The sequence below is a fragment of the Talpa occidentalis genome, unplaced genomic scaffold (genome assembly GCF_014898055.3).
Source record: "Talpa occidentalis isolate TD23 unplaced genomic scaffold, MPIMG_talOcc4v2.1 talOcc4.10, whole genome shotgun sequence".
Taxonomy (NCBI): Eukaryota; Metazoa; Chordata; class Mammalia; order Eulipotyphla; family Talpidae; genus Talpa; species Talpa occidentalis.
This window is the reverse complement of record NW_023600993.1, coordinates 35,563,529-35,588,195: the sequence shown is the minus strand read 5'-3', so window position 1 is coordinate 35,588,195 and position 24,667 is coordinate 35,563,529. Positions and strand designations below refer to the sequence as shown.

The window sequence follows — 24,667 nt, the reverse complement described above, 5'->3', positions numbered from 1 at the left end:
TCCAGAAACTTATCCAGGTCTGAGGGATCACCATGGGGGATCAGGCCACTTTTCAGATCCACACTCTGGCTGGGGTCCAGAGCTCCAGGAAACCTGGCGCCTGCTGCCACTGCCGCCAAGGACAGCCTGTTCTCCTGGCACAGCCGCCATGCAGAGATCAGGTGCATTTGAGCCCTCACAGCACCATGGCTCAACTCAAACAGCTGCCTGGCTCGGGTGGGACGCCAGGCCCTCATGGTTTCCTCTCCCTGCTGACTAGAATATTTGAGAGCTGCTATCAGGTCACATATGAACCACATGGGAAGTCCCAGGTTAATTCTAGTAAACACACAGAGTTGGCTTATTGGTGGACATTTACTGAGTGGTATGCCAGATCCACATGGGACCCCAGAGACATGAAGGAGACAGGGAGGTTTCCAAAAGTGTAGGGCAGAATGCCATTGGTGCTGGCAGAAGTATGGGCAAGGGGCAGGTGGAGACAACAGAAGTCAGGGCGGGTGTCTTAGAGGAGGCAGCCTTTGGAGCTTGAAGGGGAAGGTGATTTGGATTGGCGGTGGTGGGCAAAGGCATCCCCACTTTTGGGGCTAAGGGGAGGAGTGTTTAGGGAATGGAATTCTGCAGGGAAGCTAGAGTCCAGGGCAGTGAAGGAAAGAATCCAAAGGTGGATGGAAAAGGACACGCTGAACTGCAGAGCTTAACAGGGTTTCTCACCACAGGTCAGCAGTTCTCATAGCTTGTCAACGGTGGAAACTTTTGCACTGATGGAAGCTTACTCCGAGCACAAACGGGGCCTTGGGAGGGTCTCCAGGTCCTTTTCCATTGCCATCTTCCCTAGCTATTCAGACCTGGACTCTGCAGGACACAGAGGCCACACTCAGGTCACGGGGAGCCAGCCAAAGATTGAGAGCAGGGACTGGGAGCAGTTAATGGCCAAGGGTCCAGGTGGGAATAGGGGAGCATAAAAGGCCTATTTCTTGAGGTTAGGAGTTTTGGGGGAGGAGGGCACATTTCATTAAAGCAGCTCAGTAGGACTCTTGGAAACCCATGGGCAGCTAGGTAAAGTATCCAAATGTGGGGCAGTCTCAATTTCCTCAAGTGTCAGAAGAGGGATGGAATTGTTGTTCGAGAGTATGTGGGTCAGGGTCTCTATACCCGCTGCCCATGCTGAGCTGGGCTGAAGAGGCTGGTGGGCAGCATGCACATCCCTCCAGGCCTCAGGGGCTGCGGAGGCTGGATCCATCATCAGCTCCATGTTCTCCTGCCCTTCGTCCTACAGGGCTCCACAACACCTGCTACAGAGAAAGCTCCTCTCTGGTCCTGGCCACTGGGAGGGTGGAGATAGGGCCGGTGAGCCTGGCTTTCCCTAACTTGAAACACCTGCTGCTATGGCCTGGATTTTGGGGCACTCAGACCCTGGAGAGAAGGGAGAGGTGCTGAGGGGAGATCCGGAGCTGCTGCCTGGCTACCAGCCTCTTGGAGGCTCCATCTCCAGAGGGCAGAGAGAAGAGCCCAAGATGGAATCCCTGCCTTCCCTCCTTCCCAGACTGCTGTGCTTCTGCCTGCCTTGTGATGGTGCCAAGCACCAGACAGGCCCATAAGGGTACAGGGCCCTCCCTACGTCTGTCCTCTGAGGCAGGCAATGAAAATACTCTGCCCCGTGAAAGGTGCATCCCACAGGATCCTCACAACTACGCTATTAAGCACAAACACTTTTTTCCATTTCTCAGGCTTGTAAGTCAAGGCTCTGGATGGGAGGCCGTGTAGAGGAAGGCACACAGCTGCTGCTTCTGGCTTATACAGCCAGAGGCCTGGCTTGCCCACGTTTCCCAGGCTGTGTCCCAGCTTTGAGCAGAGAAGCTGCATCTGAGTTTCAGCTCAGGATGACTGTCTGCTTTGGGGAAAGGATGGGGCTGAGGGTCTTTTCTGCACAATTCTGGGGTCACATTCATTTACCTGAAGATTTAAGCCAGTGAAGGGTGAACAGGGCTTTTGTTGACATTTTATCCCCATAACTTTTAGCCAAGTTGACCTTGGGGTTTCAGATAATCCATCTGTCCCTGGGGAGAGTGAGAAGCTGACATAGAGTGGCCACCAGGTTGTGACCTCCATCCAAGCTCTGAGCTATGCAGACTCGTTGCTGCCTGGAGGCCTGAAGGCCCAATCCTTCTGTCCATAGTAACAGGAAACATCCAGGTTGGCAGGTGCTGGGGTGAGGCTGTATCAGGGTGGGTCCTGAGGAACATGCAGGGGAAGCTGGCTCTTTTTGTCACTCTTCCCCAACCCCATCCTGGCACTTTCAATGCTCTGACCTGGTAGTGTGGTGGCCAGAGACAGTGTGGTCACTTAACCTGCTCCAGTTGCATGGACTGCCAGTTGCCCCAGGTCTCCCCTGAGTCTAGAAATTCTATCTCATGGCTATTCCAGAAGGAATCTGGAAGGGCAGAGTGGGGTATCAAAGCTCTTAGCTTTCTGACCTCAGACCTTTTTGCCTATTGCCCCTCCTCTCTTCCCACCTGTGTTCTTACAGTCTCCAGTAGCATCTCAAAACAGCTGCCTGAACCAATTAGGGGTCTACTGCCCCCTTGTCCCACAGTCTGGGCCATACCTTAGTCAGTACGTTTCCCTTCTGGCCTCAGGCCCATTACTGAGGAAAGACCTTGGCAAGCGTGTGGGTATGGCACCCCAAGAGAGCATAATGATGGAAAGTGACAATGTAGGGGCAGCTAGGGTCACTGGAGCAGGTCTTGGAGACAACTTCATTCCCAGAAAAATGTGAGACTTGACTCTCCCGGGGAAAGAAGTCCAGGCCAAGTAGACTAGCTGGGCAGGGCCTCAAGTCTGTAGCGACAGGCTTGGTTGGCCTTGAAGTTGAGCTATGATGCTGGAGCCAGGCCAACCTTTGAGATCTCAGCCTCTGCCCTCACCAGGATGTGACCTTGGGCCTGATGGCAGGTTGGGCAAAAGGAAGATCTTACCTCCAGCATAGCCTTGGTATGAGAAGACAGGGGACACACAAATCATACTAACAGGTCACTACTTGTAGGTCTCTCGATGCTTTATTAGCCATAACTCCTAACATCACAGAGGCAATTCTACCCACCGAGGCTGAGCCACCAGCCTGGACACACCAACCTGACAGAGCTAGACTGGGAAGCTGAGTCTACTTAGCTCCTGAGCTGGACTATGGATGTCCTTGCTCTTTGCTGCCTTAGGAAGGACACCCTCTCTTGCTTCTACCCCCAAGTATCCTTGCAACATAGAGCATGGCCAATCACAGAGCCATAGGAAATAGTGCAAGCATCTGGGGTTCTGCAAGGCACCATCCACTTCCCTCCAAGTAGCATTCCAGGAAGAAGCATCAGCCAGGCACTTTGGCAGGCTGGGGCCCTGGCCAGACATCCACAGGGAAGTCACGCTGTGGCTCAGACCTCTGGATATGCAGGAACCGAGGCCTAAGGAGACAGGGACAAGGGGCCAGTTACTGCCTGCACCCTGGGGAATGAGAAGGGAATGGGAACAGCACATCACCCACAGCTGGAGTTGTGCAAGCCCTCAGTAGAAGGATGAGCAAGAGTGTGGGGGACTAAGGGGAAGCAAAATCTCACCTCCCACAGAAGTCCTTGCGTATAGCTACGAGACTGAGGGACAGGTCAGTCCGGCCCTGGAGCCAGTTGCCAACAAGTTCTGGGTGTCTTGGGTCCACTTCTAAGAAGATGCTTCTATTTAAGAAAGAAATGGGTCAGCTCAGTGAGGCAGGGCTGGACCTACACTCCTGGGTGGCCTGGGCTGGAAGGGGCAGGAGCAGAATGACGGCCAGGCAGGCCCAGCACATACTGACAGAGGAGAAGACTGCTGAGGACAGACCCAGGAGACCCGCCCCATCCATACCCAGAGTCCTTCAAGAGCCGAGATGCCAGGGTCAGGATGTGGATAATGACGTCCATGCCCTCCTCTCCACCATCCAAGGCTACTGGATCTTCATAGCTGAAGGATAAACAGTGGAAAGTGAGAACCTGACACAGGGGATGGGCTTGTGGAAGAGCAGAGCAGGGTCTCCGTGAGGGGGCCTCATGGAACCTACACTCTGGGACACGTCAAAAGTCTGAGGACCCAGAGGGTCCTACTCCATTACCTCCTATAGGCAGTGCCCCACTAGGCAATTCCATTGACTTGCAGCTCCCAGAACAAGAGTCTCTTCATAAAGAGGCCATTCTATTCTTGGCCTGGGGAGGCCTGGAGCTGGCCCTGACCACTCCTAAGGGCCCAGAAAGGACGCACCAAAACTCTAACCCATTCTCCCTTTGTCTCACCTAGGGGCTCACTCCTGGTTCTCAGCTGGTTTGAGAGCGGGATGTCTCAGTGTAAAGCCTGAGTAGGGTATCAGTCCCAGCTTTCCTAAGCACCCACATGACCTTGAACAACACACCTTCCCTCTCTGGGTCTTCTATAAAATGATGCACTATCTGAGTACCTTTGAAATATTTGACTGCACGGCTGATACTGTGGAGTTGGGACCGAGGCCTCCCTATGGCCCTGCAAGGCTTTGCCACTCTCTTTTCAGAGGCAGGAAACCGAGAGTCAGAGAGGCTCAGGGGTCATCTAGTGGTCTTAAGTGGGAAGGCAGAAGCTGAACCAAAGAGGTCCATGAGCTCTAGTGTGAGCCTCTGTCAACACCACCACCCCTTCCAGCACCTCCCCACCACCACACTACCCACCTCCGGATCTCAGGGGCCAGCTGCTCCATGTCCTGGTGGAAGACGTAAGGAGGGTTGCTGACAACCAGGTCCACAGAGCCCCAAGGCAGAAGGTGTGCCCAACTCCCCTCTGGGATAAAAAAGAAGACAAAGCAGAGCTGGGAGGTAAAGAGTGGTAGGTCTACCCACCACCAAATCCTTTGAGCAGTCTCTCCCCTGAGCCATGGCGTGAGTGTCCCTGGGTCTGCTACGCCAGCCTTGCAGATTAGTGCCTGGCTGGGAGTGTATATGCTTGAATGTCCTTACTCTTTCTTCTTTCTGCCAGAAACCTCCTCAATAAGCAAGACTCAACTCAAGTGCCACCTTCAAGAAGTCCTTCCTGATCACTTGAGAAAAGCAAGAGCCTCTGTCCTCTGCAATCACACTGGCTTTGTCATACTCTGCCTCAGCCAACATGAAGTATGAACTTCGTGTTGAGCATATTGAGGACATACCTGACCTCAGTCAGTCAGTTCCTTGTGGCTCTGTTTACAGGGCTCACCCTATGGCTACTACAGATGTACCACATTCCAAGAAGGAGGTAAATGAGGCTCAAGGATCCCACAGGTTTTAGACAGAGCCAGAACCCTGAGGATAGCCTGTAAAGGCTATGGCTGAATTGTGCTATGCCTGGGCCAGCAGGCACAAGGGGGTCACTCAAGTATTTGGGTCCTAAAGGTTCTCTCTTGAACTTCTTTTCCTCTCTAGCCAAAAAGCAAGCCCATTACACTCTTATGTTATGGGGGAATAAGAAGGTAAGAAAGACCTTGTGGTTGGTCCCCTCATAGGTTAGGTGAGCCTAGAGGCAAGAGAGACTTGCCAGTCTTCAGCGAGGATTGGCCTGAGATACCCTTTATGTGTCTGTGCATGTGTGAATGAATTTGGGGACACCCTTCTCCCCAACCCTGCAGACTGCTTCATCCACCCAGCAGCACATGCGGCAGGATTCCCACTCCAGGGAAGAGAGGGGGAAGGTACCTAAGGTGACATCAAGGGGGATGATCCGAATCCTGTCCTGCAACCACAGCCTGGAGAGACGGGAAGATTAGCATGAGCACTAGGGGCAGACCCCTATTCTCCACCACAAGGACTAGGAGAGTAAACCCTTCTTGAGCTGACAAGTATCTGGTGCCCACCACCCATTCATAATCCTGGGGGACCCGTACCAGGCTGCCCCCCACTGAGTTCTCCTCTTGGAAGAATAAATCAGATGTCAGTGAGTTTATACCTGTAAAGGGGTTGGGGTCAGGTCCCAAAACTCCCTCCACCCTGACCCTCTGGTCCCCCCCAGCCTGTCTACCTCTGAGCGTTCTCACGGGTCAGGCAGATGGCAGCTTCTTCTTTATCCACAGCGATGACTCGGCTCTGTCCACAAGCAAATGAAGAATATTTGGGAAACAAGGTTCTGAGAGGCCAGACTAGAAATCAGAACCCTCCTCTAATCCCCTACAAGAAGAGGAGGGAAAGACCCAACAGCTTTCCCCTCTTTGACCAAGGTCTGGCCAGCAGAAGGGGATGGAAGTTAGAGGTTATGATCATGGTGGGCTGATAGCCCACTACCTGCTCACTTCCCTGCAAGTGCTTGTAGCAGACATGGTGGAGAAAGGATAAATCAGAGGGACAGTGAGTGCTAGTCAGTCGACCCAGAGAGGGATGCTGAGGGGGCTCACCTGGGGGAGTTTGCTCAGCAGGCTGAGGGAGATGGCCCCAGATCCACAGCCTACCTCCAGGATAAGGGGACCACCTTGGGCTCCCACCTCACAGGACCCCTGTGTCACCTCTTCCAGCACCCATTCAACCAGCTCCTGCAAGGCAGAAGAGTCTGCATCAGACTTGGTGCCAACCTGGCCCCTGGGGTTCTTGGCACAGAAGCCCAATCATAGTTAGCCCTTGTGTGAATAGCAGATAGGGGAATTGCTAAAGCCAGACTGAACCTCTGGGCCATTAGCAGGTCACTTTCAGCTGGGGCCATTAGCAGGTCACTTTCCCTCTCTGTGCCTCAGTTTCCCCATCTGTAAACTTGAGCACAATTGAGGGTAACCTATCTTACTGGGATTTAATGGGGTTAGACAGTACCACACTTGTGAGGCACTGATACACAAAGGGTAAGTGTTTGGTAAGCCCAGCTAAGCCCTTTACAGATATCCTCTTGTTTTGTGCTCACAGCAATGCTAAGAACCATACCTGGTCATTCCCTCTGTGTTTAGCTCTCTTTCCAGAGCTTTCCCTGTATTAATCTGTTGGGTCCTTACAAGTGGCCTATAAGGAAACTGAGGCCCATGGGTCAAGGTCCTCCCTGGAAACTGGCCTGCAATTCCTGATGGCCAAGAATCAAGGGCCAGTGTATCCTCAGCTGCCCCAGAGAGCTGAAATTAGGAGGTCCCCAAGGAGACTCCTAAGGGCTGAAAGAACAGGGAATTTCCTCCATAGGAAGGGGAAAGGAAAATTGTCCTGCCTGAATACACTATCTAAAGGGTACTGGGACATATACAGGGCATAGGGTGAGTGAGCAGAGAGGTTCCTGGTTATGTTCACACCTTGGTGGCAGGGGAACACTTTCACACTGTCACTGTGGAACAACAGGGATGAGTCTCAACTGCCCATCTGTCACTTGCAGGGACTGTGCAGGGAAGCAGAGAGTGAAGGTGAGTTGTAGGGCTGCTGCTTTCCAAAGGCCAAAGCAGTGGAGTGGGGGGGCCTGTGCAGCCAGGCAGGGTGCAGGGAAAAGGCAGTGTGGTTCCTTCTCAAAACCTTTGGACGACAGCTGGTGATTCCCTTCCCCTCCCTGCCCAGACTTGGGACTTAAGGGACTCTTGGCTCAGAATGCAAGGGAGAGGTCAGCATGTGGGGGCTTTCCTCATCTGAAGAAAGGCCTACACTCTCCAGAAAGACGTCCAAGACCCTGCCAGGTTCTCTACCACGACTTTCCTGACCATGAGTTGAAGGTCTAGAAGAGGGTTTGCTTCTCCCAACAGATTGAAGGCTCCATGATGGCAAGCCCAGGATCTAAGTGAACATGGTGTGTCCCAACTGGTAAGGTTTGGCCCATACAAGGGCCAAAAGCTAAGGCTTTTTCTCAAGTGCTGAGCAAGTTCTCAGTGGCCAGGTTCCTCCAAATCCCAGTCCCCCAGGCTCCTGTGGAGCAGAGGGGTCCAGATCACTCAGATCCATTCTCCATGTAAGTTCCTCAGTGTTGAGTCCTGAAAAGCATTTCATCCTTCTGGGCCCCCCAACCCCTCATCTTTTCCCAGGGTAACAAGTCCAAGGCAGGCAGGACTTGGCCAGCAGATTTAACCCTTCCTGTTCAAGCCCCTTCAGCACCAAACAAGCTACTGCCTACAAGTGAGGGAGTTGCTTCAGCCAGAGAGCACTTCCCTTTGCTAGTTGACTGGTTCCCACCAGCCCTGTACCAGATACTACTGGAGATTACTGGGGTAGTGGCAGCAAGTGGGCCCACAGTTAGGACTGGCACAGAGTAAGCTGTGGCCAACACCCTGTGGTCTCAGTGGTGAGGCCACATGCTGAGCGACTGGCGGGATAGCCAAGACTTGTCAGGAGGTATGAATTTCTCTTGGTTTCCTCACCGCAGACAGACCTACCCTGGTTGGAGAATGACCCCTCAGCCAGCCACACTGGCCAGTCACCTCACAGAGACATCCCCAACCTCAGTGACACACAACACATAAGTGAATGGCAACCCTAGGCAGGGTGTGAAGGTGAAAGACTAGGTCCTGATACCCCCAGTGCCTCCTAGCCTCTTCCTTACATTACTAGAGGATCACCTTGGTTGTGGAATGACCTGGGGGTAGAGGCAGAGGCCATCCCTAAGTCTAGAAACTCTCTTCTTCCCGCAGTGCAGTGTCCCTAACCCTGAAGCTGTGGCTCTGTGGGGAGGCTGGAAGAAAGCTGGTCACAGTTCCAGGCACATCCTCCAGATGAACAGGGAAAGAATCTAAGAATACCATGGGGTGGGAGCAGAGGGAAGGAGGCAGGGATCAGGCAGCTCTTGGTTCTGTGCAGTTACTGCCTCAACAGGACTTCACACCCTCTCAAGAGGTTGGCCCAAGGCCTCAGCAGGACCTGAGCACCAGGAGCCCCTTCCATTAGGGCAGCTCCAGGAAGGCATTTTCTCCTTCAAGCCAATCACCAAGGCCCTGAGCCTCCCACAGTCCAGAGCCTCACCTCACCAGACTGGGTGGGAGCGGCTCAACTCTCGGCCTCGGGTTTTCCACCGTACGCAGTGCCAGGCAGGAGACTGAGCCACCTTCCCACGCCCAGGGAAAACCCAACTCGTCGGACCACATGCCACCTACAGCATGTAGATTTCTGTCCCCATTATCAGAAGCATCCTTTAATGATGGAGAGAACACAGGCACATGACCCCTCCCTTGCACCCATTCTCCCTACTCTGCCACAGGCCACGTCCTCTCAAGTTCTTGGTAAGGCACCCCCTGATGTGGCTTTACATTGGGGTGAACCTGGAAAGTTCTCAGAAATGTCTGTACAGTGAGGCAAGAACACAGCCTCCTAACCACAGCCTCCTCCCTCCCTCTACCCAGTACAGAGCTGCGCTCCTGGCCCAGACCCACCCAGGAGAGGGGGGCCTACATGGGAACCGGAAGACCACACCTAACAGTCTGAACATGGCTGGTGCTACGTCAGCTCTGAGAGGGGACTCAAAGGTCATCACAGTAGCTTTTTTCCCATGTCCTTCCCATGTCACACACTTAGGGGAGCCATCGGGTGGGTTCCCAAAATCATGTAGATGGCAGGCCATATCTTGTTCTGGGCCTGTGCATCCCATTTCAGCTCATCCAATCCCAGATGGGATAGCACCATGTGAGGTGTGGGGCCCTGACCCAGAGACAGTAAGCCCCAGTGCTGTCTCTCTGCTCCCTACCTGGGCAGCCCTGTGACTTAAGCAAAATCTCGGATTCCCTACTGTCCCTGTCCTAATGGTGAACAATAAGGCGAGGACCTGGTCTCCCAACTGGATGATGTGGGATCAGAGGGTTTCTTGGTTGAAGGACAGGGGCTTGGAAAATGAGGAGGGGCTTTGGGTTCCTGGTTGGGGCCTAATCTTTCCCAGGCAAGTTTGTGTGCCTGGACATCATTCTAGAAACACCTTTTCTCAGAACCTGGAGCCCTCTGGCTTGCACAGTGGCCCCCACTCAGCCAGCCCCATCTGCTTCCTTATTCTTTTAGCTCTGCTATCTACAAGGTCAGCAGGAAGTCCAATAAGAGTCAGAGAAAGTATCTCTCCTAGGATCAGGGTACTACCAACCATTCCCCAGTCCTAGTAATTTGAGGGACACAGGCAGTTACTTGACCAGATACCGGATCTAAGAGAACCATCAACTCACAGATTCCCTGGTCTGGAGGCCCAACCCTTTTTTCATCTAGGCCCAGAGGGGACAGTGACCTTCCAGAGGTCACAGAGGTGTACTGGGCCTCTGAGTATTCAGCTGGAGTCCTCTCCACTTTTGCACTTGCCTCCTGAGAAGGAGGAGGGCATTGTTTCCTATGAGTTGGTTAGCCATGGGCCTACAGGATAGCTCTTAGGAAAATAGGAACAGGATGAGCAGATGGTAGGCAGCACCAGCTGCCATACCCTGAGCCACTATCAACCCTCAGGGTTGGGAGAGTAGCTTGGAATGTGAGAATAGTCAAGGAAGACAGCAAGAGACCTCTGCCTTCTTGACCCCACCTACCTAGCTGGCCAGGAGACAAGAGTATGGAAGGGCACTGTCTCTGAGAGCAGTCATGGAGCCCCAGCGGCCCCTGGAGGAAGTCTAGAGTAAGACATGTGCCTGAACCCCACCACTCCCTGCCTCTAGCTGGCCTTGTGCTGGTGGCACATACCTACCTCTGTTTCTGGGCGAGGGATGAACACTGGGGGCACCATCTTCAGACTGAGGCCCTGAAAGTCCCACTCCCCAAGGACGTACTGCACAGGCATCCTGCAGAGGGAACAGCTGGGTGATGACAGAGCCAGCGACTGACAGGACCGTGGCTGCGTTGAAGAATATCACTTATAGGCACAAGTGTCAGGTAGGGTCATGTCTCCTGCCTCCCTGGGGCCAAGGCCTGCCTGCCTTCCCTTCTTCCTATCCTGACCCCATGCCTCCCATCACTCCCTCATCCCAACACCTCCCTAGTCCATGGACAATGCCCCCTCCCTTCACCAACCATGAACTTGGTGGGAAGCTGGATCCTCGCTCCCCACACAGAGCCTTCAGGTTTAGTCCACGAGTGCTCACCTTTGCAATCGGCGGTTACTCAGCTCTTGGATGTGCTGAAGCTGCCAAGGGGTCAAGGGCTGGGTCCGAAGTTCTGGCTTTAGGCTCTGAAACTGCCCCACAGAGAATGTGAGTGGCTCTCCTCACCCAGATTTCTTTTGTGGGCAGTGCCTATGAATCTAACACTGGCCACTTTGGTTATCCTTGGTGCTTGGTATACACTGTAAGTTTGTTGGAAGAGTAAGTATCATCCCAAGACATTCCTTTTTTTTTTTTTTAATGTTTCTAGAATATTTTACAATTTTTTTCATATTTTTTTATTTACATATATTTTACATCATTGTTCATTTTTTAAAAAAATATTTATTTATACAAGAACTGGGGTACAGGTCAGAGGTACGGGAGGGTGAGAGGATTCACCAGAGACAGTGGGGAACAGAACAGGCAGATGGACCAAAGATACTGCTGAGGGGAGCAGCAGGTGAGACAGGATAGGTGTGCCGTGCCATGTGGGCATCTCCCTGGCTAGAATTGAACCGGCGCTGCAGAGGCTGCGGGCAGCTTCACAGCTCGGTGCTCAACCCGCTGCACCACCAGGGAGGCCCCATTGTTCATTTTTAAACAATGTTTGCTTCCCCTCCTCAGGTGTAGTCCCCATAGAATTTCCTTCAACAATTCACCAATGCACCATCACCACAGTCCCCTGTGCTCCTCCTTCCCTCCCTCCAATCCAAGACATTCCTTTAGAAAAATTCCATCACTCTCAGCTCAGAACTCTCAGTGGGGCAGAAGTCTAGATGTCTCCCTGCCAGGTTTCTCCCTTCCCCCATCTCCTGACCCTCTTGATAACACTGCACTTAACTGTTTTAGCTCCAAGGACATGAGCCACGATGTATTCACTGGATTCCTGGGCCTCAGGGATGCCCCTCTTCTCAAAGACTGCTGTCCAGTGGCTGACAAGCTCCATGGCATTTGACAACCCAGCCAGAGGCAGATGGGGTAGCCATGAGCTGAAGGCCCAGCTCTGGGTGCTTCCCCTTCTCCCTGGGCCAGACAGAAGGACCCGTAACATTTGGCCCCAGAGCTCCTTGTTTCAAGAGGTAGCTCCCCTGAGTACTCCCAGGTCTCCAAGTTCTCCTTGTATCAGCTGCTGAGGATGGTCACTGGCCCCAGCCAGGTGGAGATGGAGAGGTCAGATGTAACTGGCACGCTGAAAGAGGACGAGAAGACCAGTTGAGCCTTGTAAGGCCTACCCACCTCTGCTCAGTCACTATCTGAGAGAGGGCATGCTCTTGCTCTGCCACCTCCTTCATTTACCTATTTGACCCTCATTCACCTATATGATTTTTCTTATCTTGGCTAGTTATGTTTTTGTTATTCTTTTAGCTGAACTGGACTACATCCATAGCTCAGTAACTGATGGTAGATCAGGGTCCAGGCTTTGAGGTTGTACAGATCTGTTTGAACCAGTGTGTGTAAACTTGAGAAAGTCATTATTTCTGAGTTTCTGTTTCCTTGTCCATAAAATGGAGAAGAAAACACCCACTCCAAGAAAACACTCACTCCAAGGTGAGCAGAATATTTATCTATGAATGTCAAAGGCCTGGGAGACAGCTGAACACACAGTGTTGCAGAAATAAATTCTAGCCTTTTACCTAGGCAGAAGAACAAGCGGTACTTCAGGAATGGTGAGGTCGGGAGAAGCTTTATTACTCATGCATGAGGTCTCAGACCTGGGTAGTCCCATGAAGTCTGAGCGCCAGTCTGGGGACAAAGGGTCTCTTTCATACACAAGCATCTTACATTGATAACATTGGTTAGTTAGCATACAAATTCATGACACAGGGAAAGGGGAAGGATGCAGATCCTTGAGGATGGCCTGAGAGATAAATCAGCCTAGCAGGCTGCCAGACCTTGTTTAGATATGCTTATTAGGGAGGCAAACTTGTTATTTACTTTACATTTCCAGGTCTATGACTCTCTAACAGGGAAAGATTTCCTTTTCTTAGCAGTTCCCTTTCAACAGGAGGGACTCAATGTTACATGTTCTTAACTAGCATTACATGGGAAGGAATCTATCTTTGCCCTGGACATTTGCTTTCAACATTTTGAGGGTACTGTCAGTGATTTGTATGCTGAAACGCCACACCCCCACCCCTTAACCTAACTCATTACGAGTATCTTGCATATTACTGCCAGCCAAAAAACTGACAATATTTTGTTAATTTTATATTGAAGTTATTACAAACAAGTTTAGCTAAATGTTTAAAATCGGTGGTCCCCTTTCCTTCCACACAGACCAACGTCCAAACTAGCATTTATTAAGCAACTGTTGGGTGCCACATTTCAGAGACAAGCAGCGTTGGAGGGACTTGCGCAAAGTCATTAGCTAGAAACTGTTTCAGGAAGGACACAAACCCAGGTCCTTCGGATTCCCAAGGAGGCTCTACCCACCTGAGCGCTACCCCAGGAGCCCGAGCCTGAGGTCAGGAGTGCGGTCGCCTCTCGGTTTCTCAAGGCATCGCTAATGACCCAGGCGAGGTGGCCTCTCCCACGTCTGTTTTCCCAGCTATACAACGGGAGACAGGGGTATCTCGAGGGTGTTGCTGGGGAGGTAACCCATTCCCGCTCCCCATCTCTAATGCATACCTGCCTGAGAGGCTGCCCTAAATGGCCGATGGCCAGGAGAAAATGCCAGGTCTAGGCTCCCGGACGTGCGCGAACCACCTCGCGAGCCCCGCTTCCGGGGTGGGCGCAACTGAAAAAGGGCCCGGGCGGATCCCGTGGCGCAGCTCCAGGGTTCCTAGGAAGGCTCCTAAGGCCTATGGGGGTAAACTCAACGCCGTGCCCCCCGGGACTCAGCCCACTGCAGTGAAGTGCGTGGGTGTATGTGTGGTTGCCCCTGGAGGTCCGAACTGGGCCAGTTTTCCAGAAGATCTAGGCAGGGACATGGCGCCAACCACATCCCTCCCGGGGCTGCTCCAAGATGGTGTCTCAGCACCCGGCCAGTCGGCGTGCGGCCCGCGCAAGCCCGGCCGCGTCAGCAGCAGGCGCCGGCTCCGAGACTGGGGCGCGGAGTCCCGCGGCGCGATCTGGTTTAGCCTCGCGCCGGTGGGTCTGCGTTGGGGGCGGGTCCCAGGTTGAAGGTGGTACCAAATTGGGGGGCAAATCCCAGCGTCGGGCACCTAGCGGAGGGAATAGTCGGAGCCGGGCAAGCGGCAGGCGGGCGGGGCAGAAGGCGACAGGACCCTAAGGAAGCCCTTGAATGTCTCCCTAGCGTTTTAGGGTTTGGAGCAGGAAGCGCAAACCCCGACGCTGGGGACCTGAGTTCGAATTCTACCTCTGTCGCCAACTCCGCGATGCTTTGTTCACTTACCCGGCTCTCCGTGAGTTGCAATTGCTCCTTCTCCAAAATTCACGACATTGACCTCACCGCAACCAGAATCGATTGTTAACTAGGTCGCCGTTAAATAAACTACTATGTAAACACGCAGTTTCCCGGCTCCGTATCAGACCCGGAGTCACCGGGATCTGTGCTTGTAACAAGCTACTCCGGGGATTCCCTTAAACTCCTTTGAAAACCTGCGGATTCAAAGGTACCTGCGGTGCCTCCCCCGGGATGCTCGCGCCCTGCATGAAGACACCTGTGTGTCCCCGTCTCCGGGTGCCCGGGAGCACTGCCGTAATAGCATCCCGCTCCCGACTGCTCGGGACTGAAGATGCTGGGCGAGGTGTAGTTTGTCGACAGCCCTCACACCCGAGCCTCTCTGGCAGGAAGCCGACACTCAAGGAGGGGAAACATCGTTCCTTAGGTCGCTGAGGCAGTGGAGGGTCGAGCCAGGGTTCAACGCAGACCCAAGGACTCCTAGTCTAGTGCTCTCACCAAGTCTCCTCTGTCCGCCTGCGTTTTGGGAGCGCGAATCCGACTAGGCGGAGGTGGAGCTAGGGCTGGCCAGGGGCCCGAGTTCTTCTCTGGAAAGGGCCTGACCACCCACAGCCCCCGCCTGACTTTGGCCTGGGTCGCCGAGGGGAGAGAAGGGGTGGTCTCGAAGAGATCGGACCCGGTACTCAGCCCCTGACGGGGGCGGAGCCAGATCCGAACGACAGGCAAGCAGACCAATGCTGGGTGGGCTCCGGGCTTCACAGCCAATCCGAGGTCGGGGGCGCGGAGCCCGCAGGGAGGCGAGGAGCCGAAGCGTCAGGGACCCGCGAGGTTGCTCGCCTCGGCCCCACCCCCGCGGCGGGTCCTGACCCCTCTAGTCCTGGCTCAAACTGGAGAAGCCAGCGCTGGCGGCTGCGGGCGGTGAACGACAGCCGGCCCTGGCCGCGGCTCGGAGCCTTTACACGGAAGGCGGCCCTCGGGTCGGACCCGCCGCCCACTACCCCCCGCTTGGGGGTTTCCCCTTTCCCTGACCTCCTGCTGGTCGTCATCACCCCTAGCCTCTCCGACTGAGCTCTGCGCCCCAGAGAGGATTAAGTAAGTGCTGAGGTCGCTGCTTCTGTGCAAGAAAGGAGCATTCACTGAGTCTTGGAGGCCGGGATGGGGATTGGGGCCGGGAGGACCGAGGAGCCTGGTGGAGTGGAGAACGGTATGCGGAATCTCGGAAGTCGTGGTGCTGACCCCTTGCGCCCCGGTTGCTTTCTCTTGACCTTTGGATCCTGAAGCAGTCCCAGAAAATGATGAGCAGGGCCTTTTCTCTCCTTTGGACAGTGGAGTAAACAGAACCCCAAGAGTTAAGGGTCTGGCCCAAGGTCACACTTGGGATCAGTATCAGAGCCAAGAAAGAACCTGGGACTCCCAGATTAGCTGAAGGGAAAGGGCAGAGAGGGATGAATCTCTCTCACCCCAAGTGTCTCTGCCAGCCTTACCCCTTCCTAAGGGACGGATATAGATGTGAGCATACCTCACCCACACCTATGCACCTGCTCAGGGAGACCCCCCCCACACACACGCCCATGAGCTAGTGCAGAAAGGCATGTGTGGAGTCACAAACTGTGTATCTCTCCTCTCCTTTGGGCTGCCCTTCTGCAGTTTTGCAGGGACCCGGTCTCACCCTATTTTACCCAGGATCCACTAGCTTGGGAAGATCTAGGCCACCTGTGGGACTGGACATTCTCCCACCCTCTACTCCCAAGGAAGGAGGAAAAAGGATGAGAACCATCTAGCCAGCCCCCCTCATCAGAATAGGAGCTCAATTCCTGCCTCTGAAGATATATCTCCCTGACTTTTCTCCTTGTCCCTGGCAGTCCTGGATCCCTTATGGGGGGCTCAGTGACCCCCAAGAGCCTGCAGAGAAACTGCTAGAGGACCTCTCTTCTTCCTGCCTTCTAGTTTCTCCATACTTGTGCCCATCCCCACTCCAAGCACAGCCTAGATCACATGACTGGCTGAATCTGGACACTTCTGTGACTCTCCCTTTCCCAACTGGGTTAGCCAAGGCGGAAAGATCTAACATTTGTGGGGTACTAACTGTGGAGGGGGGGGGGTCTAGGGATCAGCAATTTCTGACATTCCAGTGATCCTATATCCTGTAATGGAGATGTTCATAATATCCCCACTTAGACTCAGGAAAATATGGACCTAGAGATGTGGGGTGACTTGCCAGGGTCATCCAGTTAAGTGGCTGAGTTGGAATTCAAAGACAGACTAGTTTGGCTTTTGAGCAAGTGCTTACCCCAGGAAAGGAAAGGAAAGAGCTGCAGTATTTTTTTCTCTAAGCAGGAGGTAGGGGATGCATGGGGCAGGGAGTGAGGAGGTGGGAAATGTGGGGTCTTGGGGGTAGGAAGGGGGTATTATGCAGAGGACAGACTATTTCTTTCAAACCTTCCATTACCTTTCACATCTCCCAAGCTTGATCACAACTATCACCTTACCCACAAAGAGGAGGCAGGGCTTCATTGTCATGTTCCTAAGTCCACAGGGGTACCACAGATACATAAAATACATGTCGTCCTGTCCTCTGAACTTGCCCTTTACCCTCCAACTTTAATTTTATTTTATTTATTGTCCAATACCTCAGAACTTAGAGGAAACACATCTGACCACTAAACCCTTGTCCCCAGCCTCATGTTTTTTTATTCTTTCCTTTCCAGCACCCCTATCCAAGGAGGTAGCTACCTGCATGGGCAGGGGCCACTGACTGGGACACTCCTGATGCAGAAGTGAGTGGCAGGCTGACTGACCACAGGCAGTCTCTCAGCCAGGGTCTTCTCAACGTCAGTATGAGCTCCAAGATCCAATCTGCTAGGGACTGGTTCAGCAGCCAACCACCCACATCTCAGCCTGACCTGGAGCCTGCCACGGATGCGCCAGCCTCTGAGACCACCACCCTCAGCCCAGAAACCACCAGCTTTAATGACACCAGAATCCCTGATGTGGCTGGTGGCACAGCTGGAGTGGGCACAATGCTTCTGTCCTTTGGGATCATCACAGTGATTGGCCTGGCTGTGGCCATGGTGAGAGCTGGGGCAGGCTAGAGCTGCCCCTGATGCCCTTATTTGGGGGAGAGTGGTCAGTGTTTGAGTTTTAGAGAACCTAATTAGAAGATTATTGTCTGTTAATGATAGTGCAATGCTCCCCTTCACCAGGAATCTGTTCATTGGAGTCCAGAGAAGCTGCCATTGATTGAAAGACCCAGAGAAGTTTCTGAGGAATGCATGGCATTTTGAGGTGGGCTGTGAAGCCACATAGGAGTTGGGATGGAGGGTGTTCCCAGTGCAGGTTTGGAGGCAGGCAGGAAGCTCTGTGAGCAGCAAGCAGGAATGTAAGACCAGTAAGTTTGGGGGTGGGGCAAGAGAAGTAGAGGGCAAAAGGTGAAATAGATCCTGGGCTGCGGAGTCTGGGTGAGATGAGCATGGCAGGCTACTAACACTGTTCATTCATTCATTTACTTGGCAATTATTTCTTGGGCACCTGTCCTGCACCAAGCCTTTGGGACCGCAGTGACTGGGGACATATGGTCCTGTCCCAGGTTCTTATAGGAAATGGAGAAAGATAAAACCAAGGACACCAAGGAAATTCCATAGAGATTGGGTTGGGAAATTAGGCCTTTTAGGGCTTGGGGAACTTTTAGGCTGCATGGTCAGGGACAACTGAGGAGGCAGTATTAGAGCTGAGACTTCAAGGTAGAGGCCTTGTGTCATGAGAGGGTGGCGTTGGGCATCAGGATACAAGGGTGCAGCTGCCCTTTGCAGGCTCTGATGACTGACCTGAGACTCAGAACATGTTGCTCTAACAAATAGGGCTGTGGATGGTCCATCCAAGGCCTGGCTAGAGCTTTTGTTAAATCAGGATCGCCATATGGGCCCTGCAGGCTCAGGATCACAGCCAGGGAACAACTGCTGCTCGGCAAGCAAGGCCAGGATGTAGTACATAGGGTGGGGTTGGGGCCTGCATGGTCTCCTGGGGCGGGGACAGGACAGAATGCCAGTTTCCCCTTGGCACCCATGCAGCAGGTAAGCAGACTGCGATATCCTAACCTTAGGGGCAAAGCAGGGCCTAGAATCTGCCTCGTAATTCTCAGTGAAAAATTTTTGTCCCAGGATCATGGGAAGACTCCCTTGCTCTTCATTCTCGAGGAACATTTGGTGGCCAGGTAGAGAGGTTATGGGGCAAAGGCAGTGCAGGGCATTAAACAGTTCCTGGGTCCTAGGGGAGAGGTCCAGACAGAACTCTATCCTGAGTACTGCTTCCTCTCCCCTCATGCCAACCCTGAGCCAGGCATGCTTAGTTCAGGAAGAGCAAATATACTCAGTTGTGTGCCTCTCCCAGGAGAAGCAGTGAGGGAGGTCTTCCTGGAGGAGGTGGGGCTGCAACTGGATAGTGAGGGATGGGAAAGGTTGGAAAGGAAGGTATGTATAGGTGGGGGTGTCGATGGTTGAAGCGGAGGCAAGGTATGGAGATTGGATAAAGGTTTTGGACTCACTGGAAGATCCTTCTGCATCATAGGGTCACAGGGCAGGGAGGAAAGTTTGGGGTGGGAATGACAGGCAAGAATGTACAGGGTGCTGGTGCTGGAGCCAGTGATTCAGGATGGAAGGTGCTGAGCTGAAATACCATGAAGCTCCCAGGAGAACAAGGGGCACTACCCCACATGTGACTTCCCAGAGAGGGTGAGGGGACTAGGCACCTCAGTTTCCCTCCAGGTCTTTGGAGTAAGCAGCTTCAAGCTGTGAATGGGCCACAAAGAGTGTGAGAGCCACAGGGGCGTGGGACAGAGTCTAGGGATGTGGCCTTCCCCCAGGCAGAAGTGTTCATGCTCCTTAGGGGAGAGTGAGATGGTGGCAGAGGTCCCTGGATCCCTGCCTGGGTGATCACCCCAGTCTTGACCCCTTCCTCCCTTGACTCAGAGACTCATATCCGGATGTGCTGTTCCAGCACAGAACACTTGGCTCATGGGTGTTTTCTCAGGCTGCCTGGAACTTCTCTTCAAGTCTGTAGGATGGGGGTTAGGATCCAGGGTGCTTCCTAGGTTCTGTCAGCATCAGGGTTCTGGAGTTTGTCTGGGCTGATATCCAGGGTCTTGGGCTCTCCCCCCAGGCCCTGTCCACCGAGGGTCATCAGTCTCCCATGACCCAGTCAGTGCCTAGGGCCACTGCCCTGCAGTCTGGCCCTTGTTTTTCTTGCCCATACATGGCTTTGGGCCTTTGGAGAGTGAGAGAAAGGGGTATGCTGAAGTCTTCCCTACTCCTGTAGTCCTGAGGAATCCCAGTGGCCAGTGGCTGGAGCCACAGTCATTATTGGCAGAGGTCGGTCCCAACAGCCCCCAGGCCAGTCTGATTAGGTGGTCTTCCCAGGCCATGCTCCTGGAGGGCAGGCCTGCTCTCTGCTCTGAGTCCAGACACTGTCAGCAGCTGATAAGCATCAAAGGGAGGTACGGAGGTGATTGCATGCATCCCTGGGGTGTGGTCCATGTGGACATGGAGTCCCACAGTTTTCCGGTTCGTTAGCCTAGCATATCCCGCATCCTGAAGAACTACTGGGTTAATCAGGGCCTCCTTTCCTGGCCATCTGACACTGCTTCTTCTCTTGCAGGTTTTTTACATCAGGAAGAAGAAGAGGTAACTCCCAGCTGCCACCTGACACTCCAGTCCAGGCAGTGCTGGGCTGGACTCCAGAGAATGTGGGTGGGAAAGAAGAGTCCCCCGAACATCAGAGTCCATCACTCTGGTCAGGGAATCAGGGCCTCTTTTGCCTACTTGGGGTTAGGAGTGACCATCTCTGTCAGATCGTGCTGAGCTACTTGCCCTGCTACCCCAAGTTACCTGCCACTGGCTCCTCTCCCTCTGCCCAGTGCCCACAGAGGATGTGGATCATACAAGGCCCTAACCTAGACAAGCCCCACAGAGCCCATGGGCAGCAATTATGTGGCCTATGGCCCTAACTGATCCTAGAAGTGGGTAATTACCCCTCCCAGGCCACCCTTCTGCAGGGTAGAGCTGGTACTGTAGGTACAAAAATGTCATTCATTTAATCCCAGGGGAAATCTTAGGACCTTAAACAGGGTTGTCTGTTAAGGCTCATCTGGTCAGCCGGCAGGGCCTGGAGGGCTGATGGGTGGGGAGGGACTTGCCCTGCTCCCAGCAACCTCTGCACCCCCCACCCTCCCCAGGCTAGAGAAACTCCGCCACCAGCTCATGCCCATGTATAACTTCGACCCCACGGAGGAACAAGATGAACTGGAGCAGGAGCTGCTGGAGCATGGGCGGGATGCTGCCTCTGTGAAGGCTGCCGCCTCTGTGCAGGCCATGCCGGGCAAGGTAAGCATGTAGGGCAGGGTAAGCACAGGCCAGGCTCCTCCCATCCCAAGCCTGCAGTCTGTTCATGACTCTTCCACCCCCACCCTCCTTTCTCAGGCAGTTTTCCAGCACCTGCCATGTGGTCTGGTGGCGCTCTTGGGTACATGGGCTTGTTTGAAACTGGTATAATTGCTCTGTGGCCACCCACAGACTCAGTGTGCAAGGCTGGGCTGCACAGCCCTGGGGCTGAGAGTCAGTGATCTTGGAAGCCCCACTGACTTCTCAGATCTCCAATTTGCAAATGAAAATCCTAATTCTTGCCTTGCATGTCTCCGGCCCCACCCTCCTGGATGGAAAAGCAGGAGAGGACTGATGGGAGAGATTGTTAGGAACTGAGACTCTGGGTCCTCTGCTCCCCAAGCATCCATGGTCCTGAGTGGATTGTGGCTGGGGTCAAGCTCAGGGGTGGTGGTACCTCTGACTAGACTGGTGGGCTCCTGGTAACTAACAGACCCCAGGCATATGGAGACCCCAGCCATTCTCACCTCCTATGTCCAAAGGCACCTGTGTCATTATCCTGCCAGTCACCAGGCTACCTGGACCACTTGCCATCAGACCCAAAAATCTCCAAGGGCTAGAGTACCATGAAGAGGCCTGACCTCCCCCCGCCCCATGAAATCCCTCTGTATCCCTCCTTGCCTTGACCATGCAGGTTGCTGGAGGGTCTGTCCTGCCAGAGGAAGAATTGGGAAACTGAACTCAGGAAAACCTTAGGATGGGAGTCTGGAGACCCCTTGGTTTTGCCACCAGTGAGTCACCTGGCTCAGGACACATTCCCCATGTTGGGATATTCAGAAAAGCAGGCTCAGAACCACCCAGCCTATGGCACTGTAGACCATTTGACAGTTGTTTCCTTTGACCTCCCTTTGCCAGCCACTGTGCTGGGACTAGAGGGCAGAGTTGAACCCACTCTGCTGGGAGAGGGTGGTATATAGTTAATCCAACCCCTGGGCCCACAGGATAAGTACCTGGCAAACTGGGGATGGTTGTAAGAAGGAGCTACTTGAGCCTACTTCTAGGCAAAGTGTGTAGGATGGCATTCCAGCTCAGGCAAAAAGCATAGCTGGTGCCAAGAGCAAGCAGGCAGTGAGGTGGAGGTGGCAGCCAGAGTGCATGGTCTTGGGGCGGGTTGCTCACACCCCCACCTGTCTCTCTGCAGACCACTCTCCAAGCTCAGGGCCCGCTACAGAGACCCAGCCGGCTGGTGTTCACTGATGTGGCCAATGCCATCCACGCATGAGTGGCCTGGGACAGTCCTGGCCCGCTGACAAAGACTCCGCCATAGTGCCCACGGAGCTGCCCACTCCGTGACGTTAAGACCTACTCTCAGGACCTGCCCTGCGGAAGACCCAGCGGCTCTAAGGACTCACCTACTGACTCTGAGGCTAGGCTGGGCATCTGGCCCCTGATGTCCCCTGATCTGAGGGCCCTGGCACGGAAGGCATCCTTCATGCCATGAAGGTTGAGAGCGCTATTCCCTTCCTCGTCTCCTGCTGGGACCCCACACATCAGGGTCTGTTTCTCTGAAGTGGAAGAAATGGGGGGAGACGTGCTATGGGAGGTAGAGGGGTTCTCCTCTGTCAGAGAGAGACCTGTCTTTGGAACTGAGGGAGCCTCCTCTTGGGTAGAGAGAAGCAACCACCCAGATCTCTGGGATGGGATGGGGGTGGCTGCCCAAGAGAGGCCCAGGGATAGAGATGACACTTCCCAGTAGGTAAGGACATCAGGAGGAAGGTTGCCCATACCCAAGATCAGTCCACATTACAGAGATTGCGTGGGTCTCCCCTGGCATCTGTTGGCTGGGCCCAAGCCAGGATGGGAGCTGACAGGAAGGAAGCATGAGAGCAGGTCACAGAATACCCGGCCTGCTAAAGGCCTCATGCACGTGCACACAGTGGGGCAGGATGGACACACCTCCAAGTTGCCTGACCTTGTGTGTGTAGAGAAGCATCGTACTGGGCCACCTTCTCTGTCTTCTAGCTCAGGGGCTGAAGGGAGAGGGACGTGTCCACTGCAGCTTTTTACTGGGCTCTGAAAGGCAGGTAACCACTTCCAAATACATTCCCCTGTCTCGCTGTATAGTGGGATCTGGGGAGACATTGGGAGAGAGGCCATCTATCTGAGGGCAGCGGCTACAGGCTGCTGGCGAGTGGAGGGAGTTCTGACAACCTGAGGCTAGCCCCTTAGGAACAGACCTAGGAAACCAGTGTTTCCTCATGGCATAGCCCACCCCTTCCTTGTCTTCTCACCCACAGTCCTTGGCAATCTGCTAATCTGGGGCATCGGAAAAGGCATTCAACCAAGCCAGACCCCAAGAGCTGGGCATCTTTTCCCCACTGGGTATGCATGCACACAGGAGCATGCACAGAAGCATGCCACCCCACCCCTGTGCCCAGCCTTGCACCATTACTGCCCTTGCTGGTTGGGGGGCCAGGGAGCCGCATGTACAAATCTTCTGTTGGACAAATACCACGTGTCAGGATGTGAGGGCCTCAGAAGCCCGTGTGGGGAAGGTTCTGGACTTATTTCCTTCTCTAGATGCTATAAATACCTTAGCAATTGAGCTGACTGGAGGGCTGTGGGTAATTTAGGATGCACAGAAGCTGTAATTTAACTCACAGCATCTCCAAGTGAACACATTAAAGATGTAATTAAGATGTTTACATGAAAAGAGCGTGAGCCTGTGACATTCAGGGTGTGAAAGCCCAGGAGGGCCAGGATGGGTGAAGGGCTGGGGGTAGTTGCTTGGATCCCAGCTATGAGATGCAGCCCAGCCTGGTTTTCCTTGATTTGCCCGGTGGCACAGCTCCAGTCCTGAGTTCAAGGCTGCTCTGGGGTCTTGTGTGTCAACTGCAAAGTGGGCTCGCAATACCTGACATCTCCTTGGGTGGAATGGCCATGCAAACAGGACCTTGCAGGTCCAGGGAAGGGACAACCCCAAGGCCACAAAACACACATACTCTAAATGTCTCTATGTTTGTAGCCACATCTAATGAAAATGAGGCAGGAGTCAGCATAGGCCTGGGGTTTGCTCATGAGAGCCAACTCCCCCATCCTGTTCAGCTGCACCCTCAACAGGCCTTGGTGTGGAGGGCCTTGGATCAGGATATCTGAGGGGACCCAGAAGCTGTTGGTCTGACATCCCCACCCTGCTGGTCTCTGAGGGCTCAGGACAGGGGGCCACCAGAGGTGGTCCCAGAGGATATGCTTAAAAGGCCAGAGATGCTGAGAGACACGACAAGAAGTGAGCATCAGGCACAGGGAGAGGAGGGAGAAAGGAGAGCATGGAGAGCCCGTGGGTGGGGCAGTGAGATGAGCCCAGGAGACCATTCTACCTGGGCCTGGGGTCGCCCCAGCACCTCTCTCCCCTCCTCCTCAGAACTCCTCGGCAGCAGTTTCCACTGTGAAGGGTACTTCAAGGTGGGTTTTTAGCTTGGTATGGCCTGGCCCCAGGGCCCACAGTCTACGTGGTCCAGGCAAAGCTTGACATTAAACCTCTGACAGCAGCATTGCCTGCACCTACTAGGGTGGCCCAATGTGTTCCAAGTCCCCACATTGCTAATTTCTGGCTTCCTTTTAGCCTGGCAGGGGGCTGGGGACGTCCCTAGCCCCCTGTGCCTAGGCATCTCAAGGGAAAGGGCCATAGAGCCAGCACAGCTTTCCAAGACCAGGCTTAAAACCCAGTGTAGGGTCAGAAATACCACAGTGCAGGTTTTCTGATCCCATGCAGACCGGGTAAAGGAGGAGTCAGAGTCCTCAGTGGCTTTTGCAGGTTTTTTATTTAGATTACCAGGTACGCAGCAGGCAGGGGTGCTGGGGGGCTGGGAGGCTGGCAGTCCTCCCAGCCCCCAGCAAATCCTCTATCTGGGCTCTCTGGCGTTCTCTCTGCTCTCGGCT

At 53.9% G+C, this 24,667-nt stretch overlaps 2 protein-coding genes across 10 annotated transcripts; one reads left to right on the top strand and one right to left on the bottom strand.

Moving 5' to 3' along the window:
• Nucleotides 1-164: 164 nt before the first annotated feature.
• Nucleotides 165-15,051, bottom strand: HEMK1 (HemK methyltransferase family member 1). 8 transcript variants are annotated; one of them, XM_037529758.2, is made up of 12 exons: nucleotides 14,349-15,051; nucleotides 13,427-13,541; nucleotides 11,835-12,182; nucleotides 10,994-11,085; nucleotides 10,600-10,693; nucleotides 6,404-6,538; nucleotides 6,034-6,098; nucleotides 5,712-5,761; nucleotides 4,716-4,824; nucleotides 3,889-3,984; nucleotides 3,606-3,719; nucleotides 165-3,452 (listed from the first exon to the last, which is right to left on the bottom strand). In XM_037529758.2, the coding sequence occupies exons 3-12, from the start codon at nucleotides 12,042-12,044 to the stop codon at nucleotides 3,359-3,361; spliced, it is 1,059 nt and encodes a 352-aa protein (XP_037385655.1). In that variant the 5' UTR covers nucleotides 12,045-12,182; nucleotides 13,427-13,541; nucleotides 14,349-15,051; the 3' UTR covers nucleotides 165-3,358. The 8 variants fall into 8 exon arrangements, with proteins under 8 accessions (XP_037385655.1, XP_037385651.1, XP_037385669.1 ...); XM_037529754.2 differs by lacking the exon at nucleotides 14,349-15,051 and adding an exon at nucleotides 13,622-13,995; XM_037529772.2 differs by lacking the exon at nucleotides 13,427-13,541.
• Nucleotides 15,052-15,227: 176 nt separating this feature from the next.
• Nucleotides 15,228-24,364, top strand: CUNH3orf18 (chromosome unknown C3orf18 homolog). Of its 2 annotated transcripts, none has more exons than XM_037529729.2 (5): nucleotides 15,228-15,449; nucleotides 17,066-17,428; nucleotides 20,007-20,032; nucleotides 20,584-20,731; nucleotides 21,930-24,364. In XM_037529729.2, exons 2-5 carry the CDS (start codon nucleotides 17,195-17,197, stop codon nucleotides 22,008-22,010), a joined length of 489 nt encoding a protein of 162 aa, XP_037385626.1. In that variant the 5' UTR covers nucleotides 15,228-15,449; nucleotides 17,066-17,194; the 3' UTR covers nucleotides 22,011-24,364. The 2 variants fall into 2 exon arrangements, with proteins under 2 accessions (XP_037385626.1, XP_037385632.1); XM_037529735.2 differs by lacking the exon at nucleotides 15,228-15,449 and adding an exon at nucleotides 15,456-15,561.
• Nucleotides 24,365-24,667: the final 303 nt, after the last annotated feature.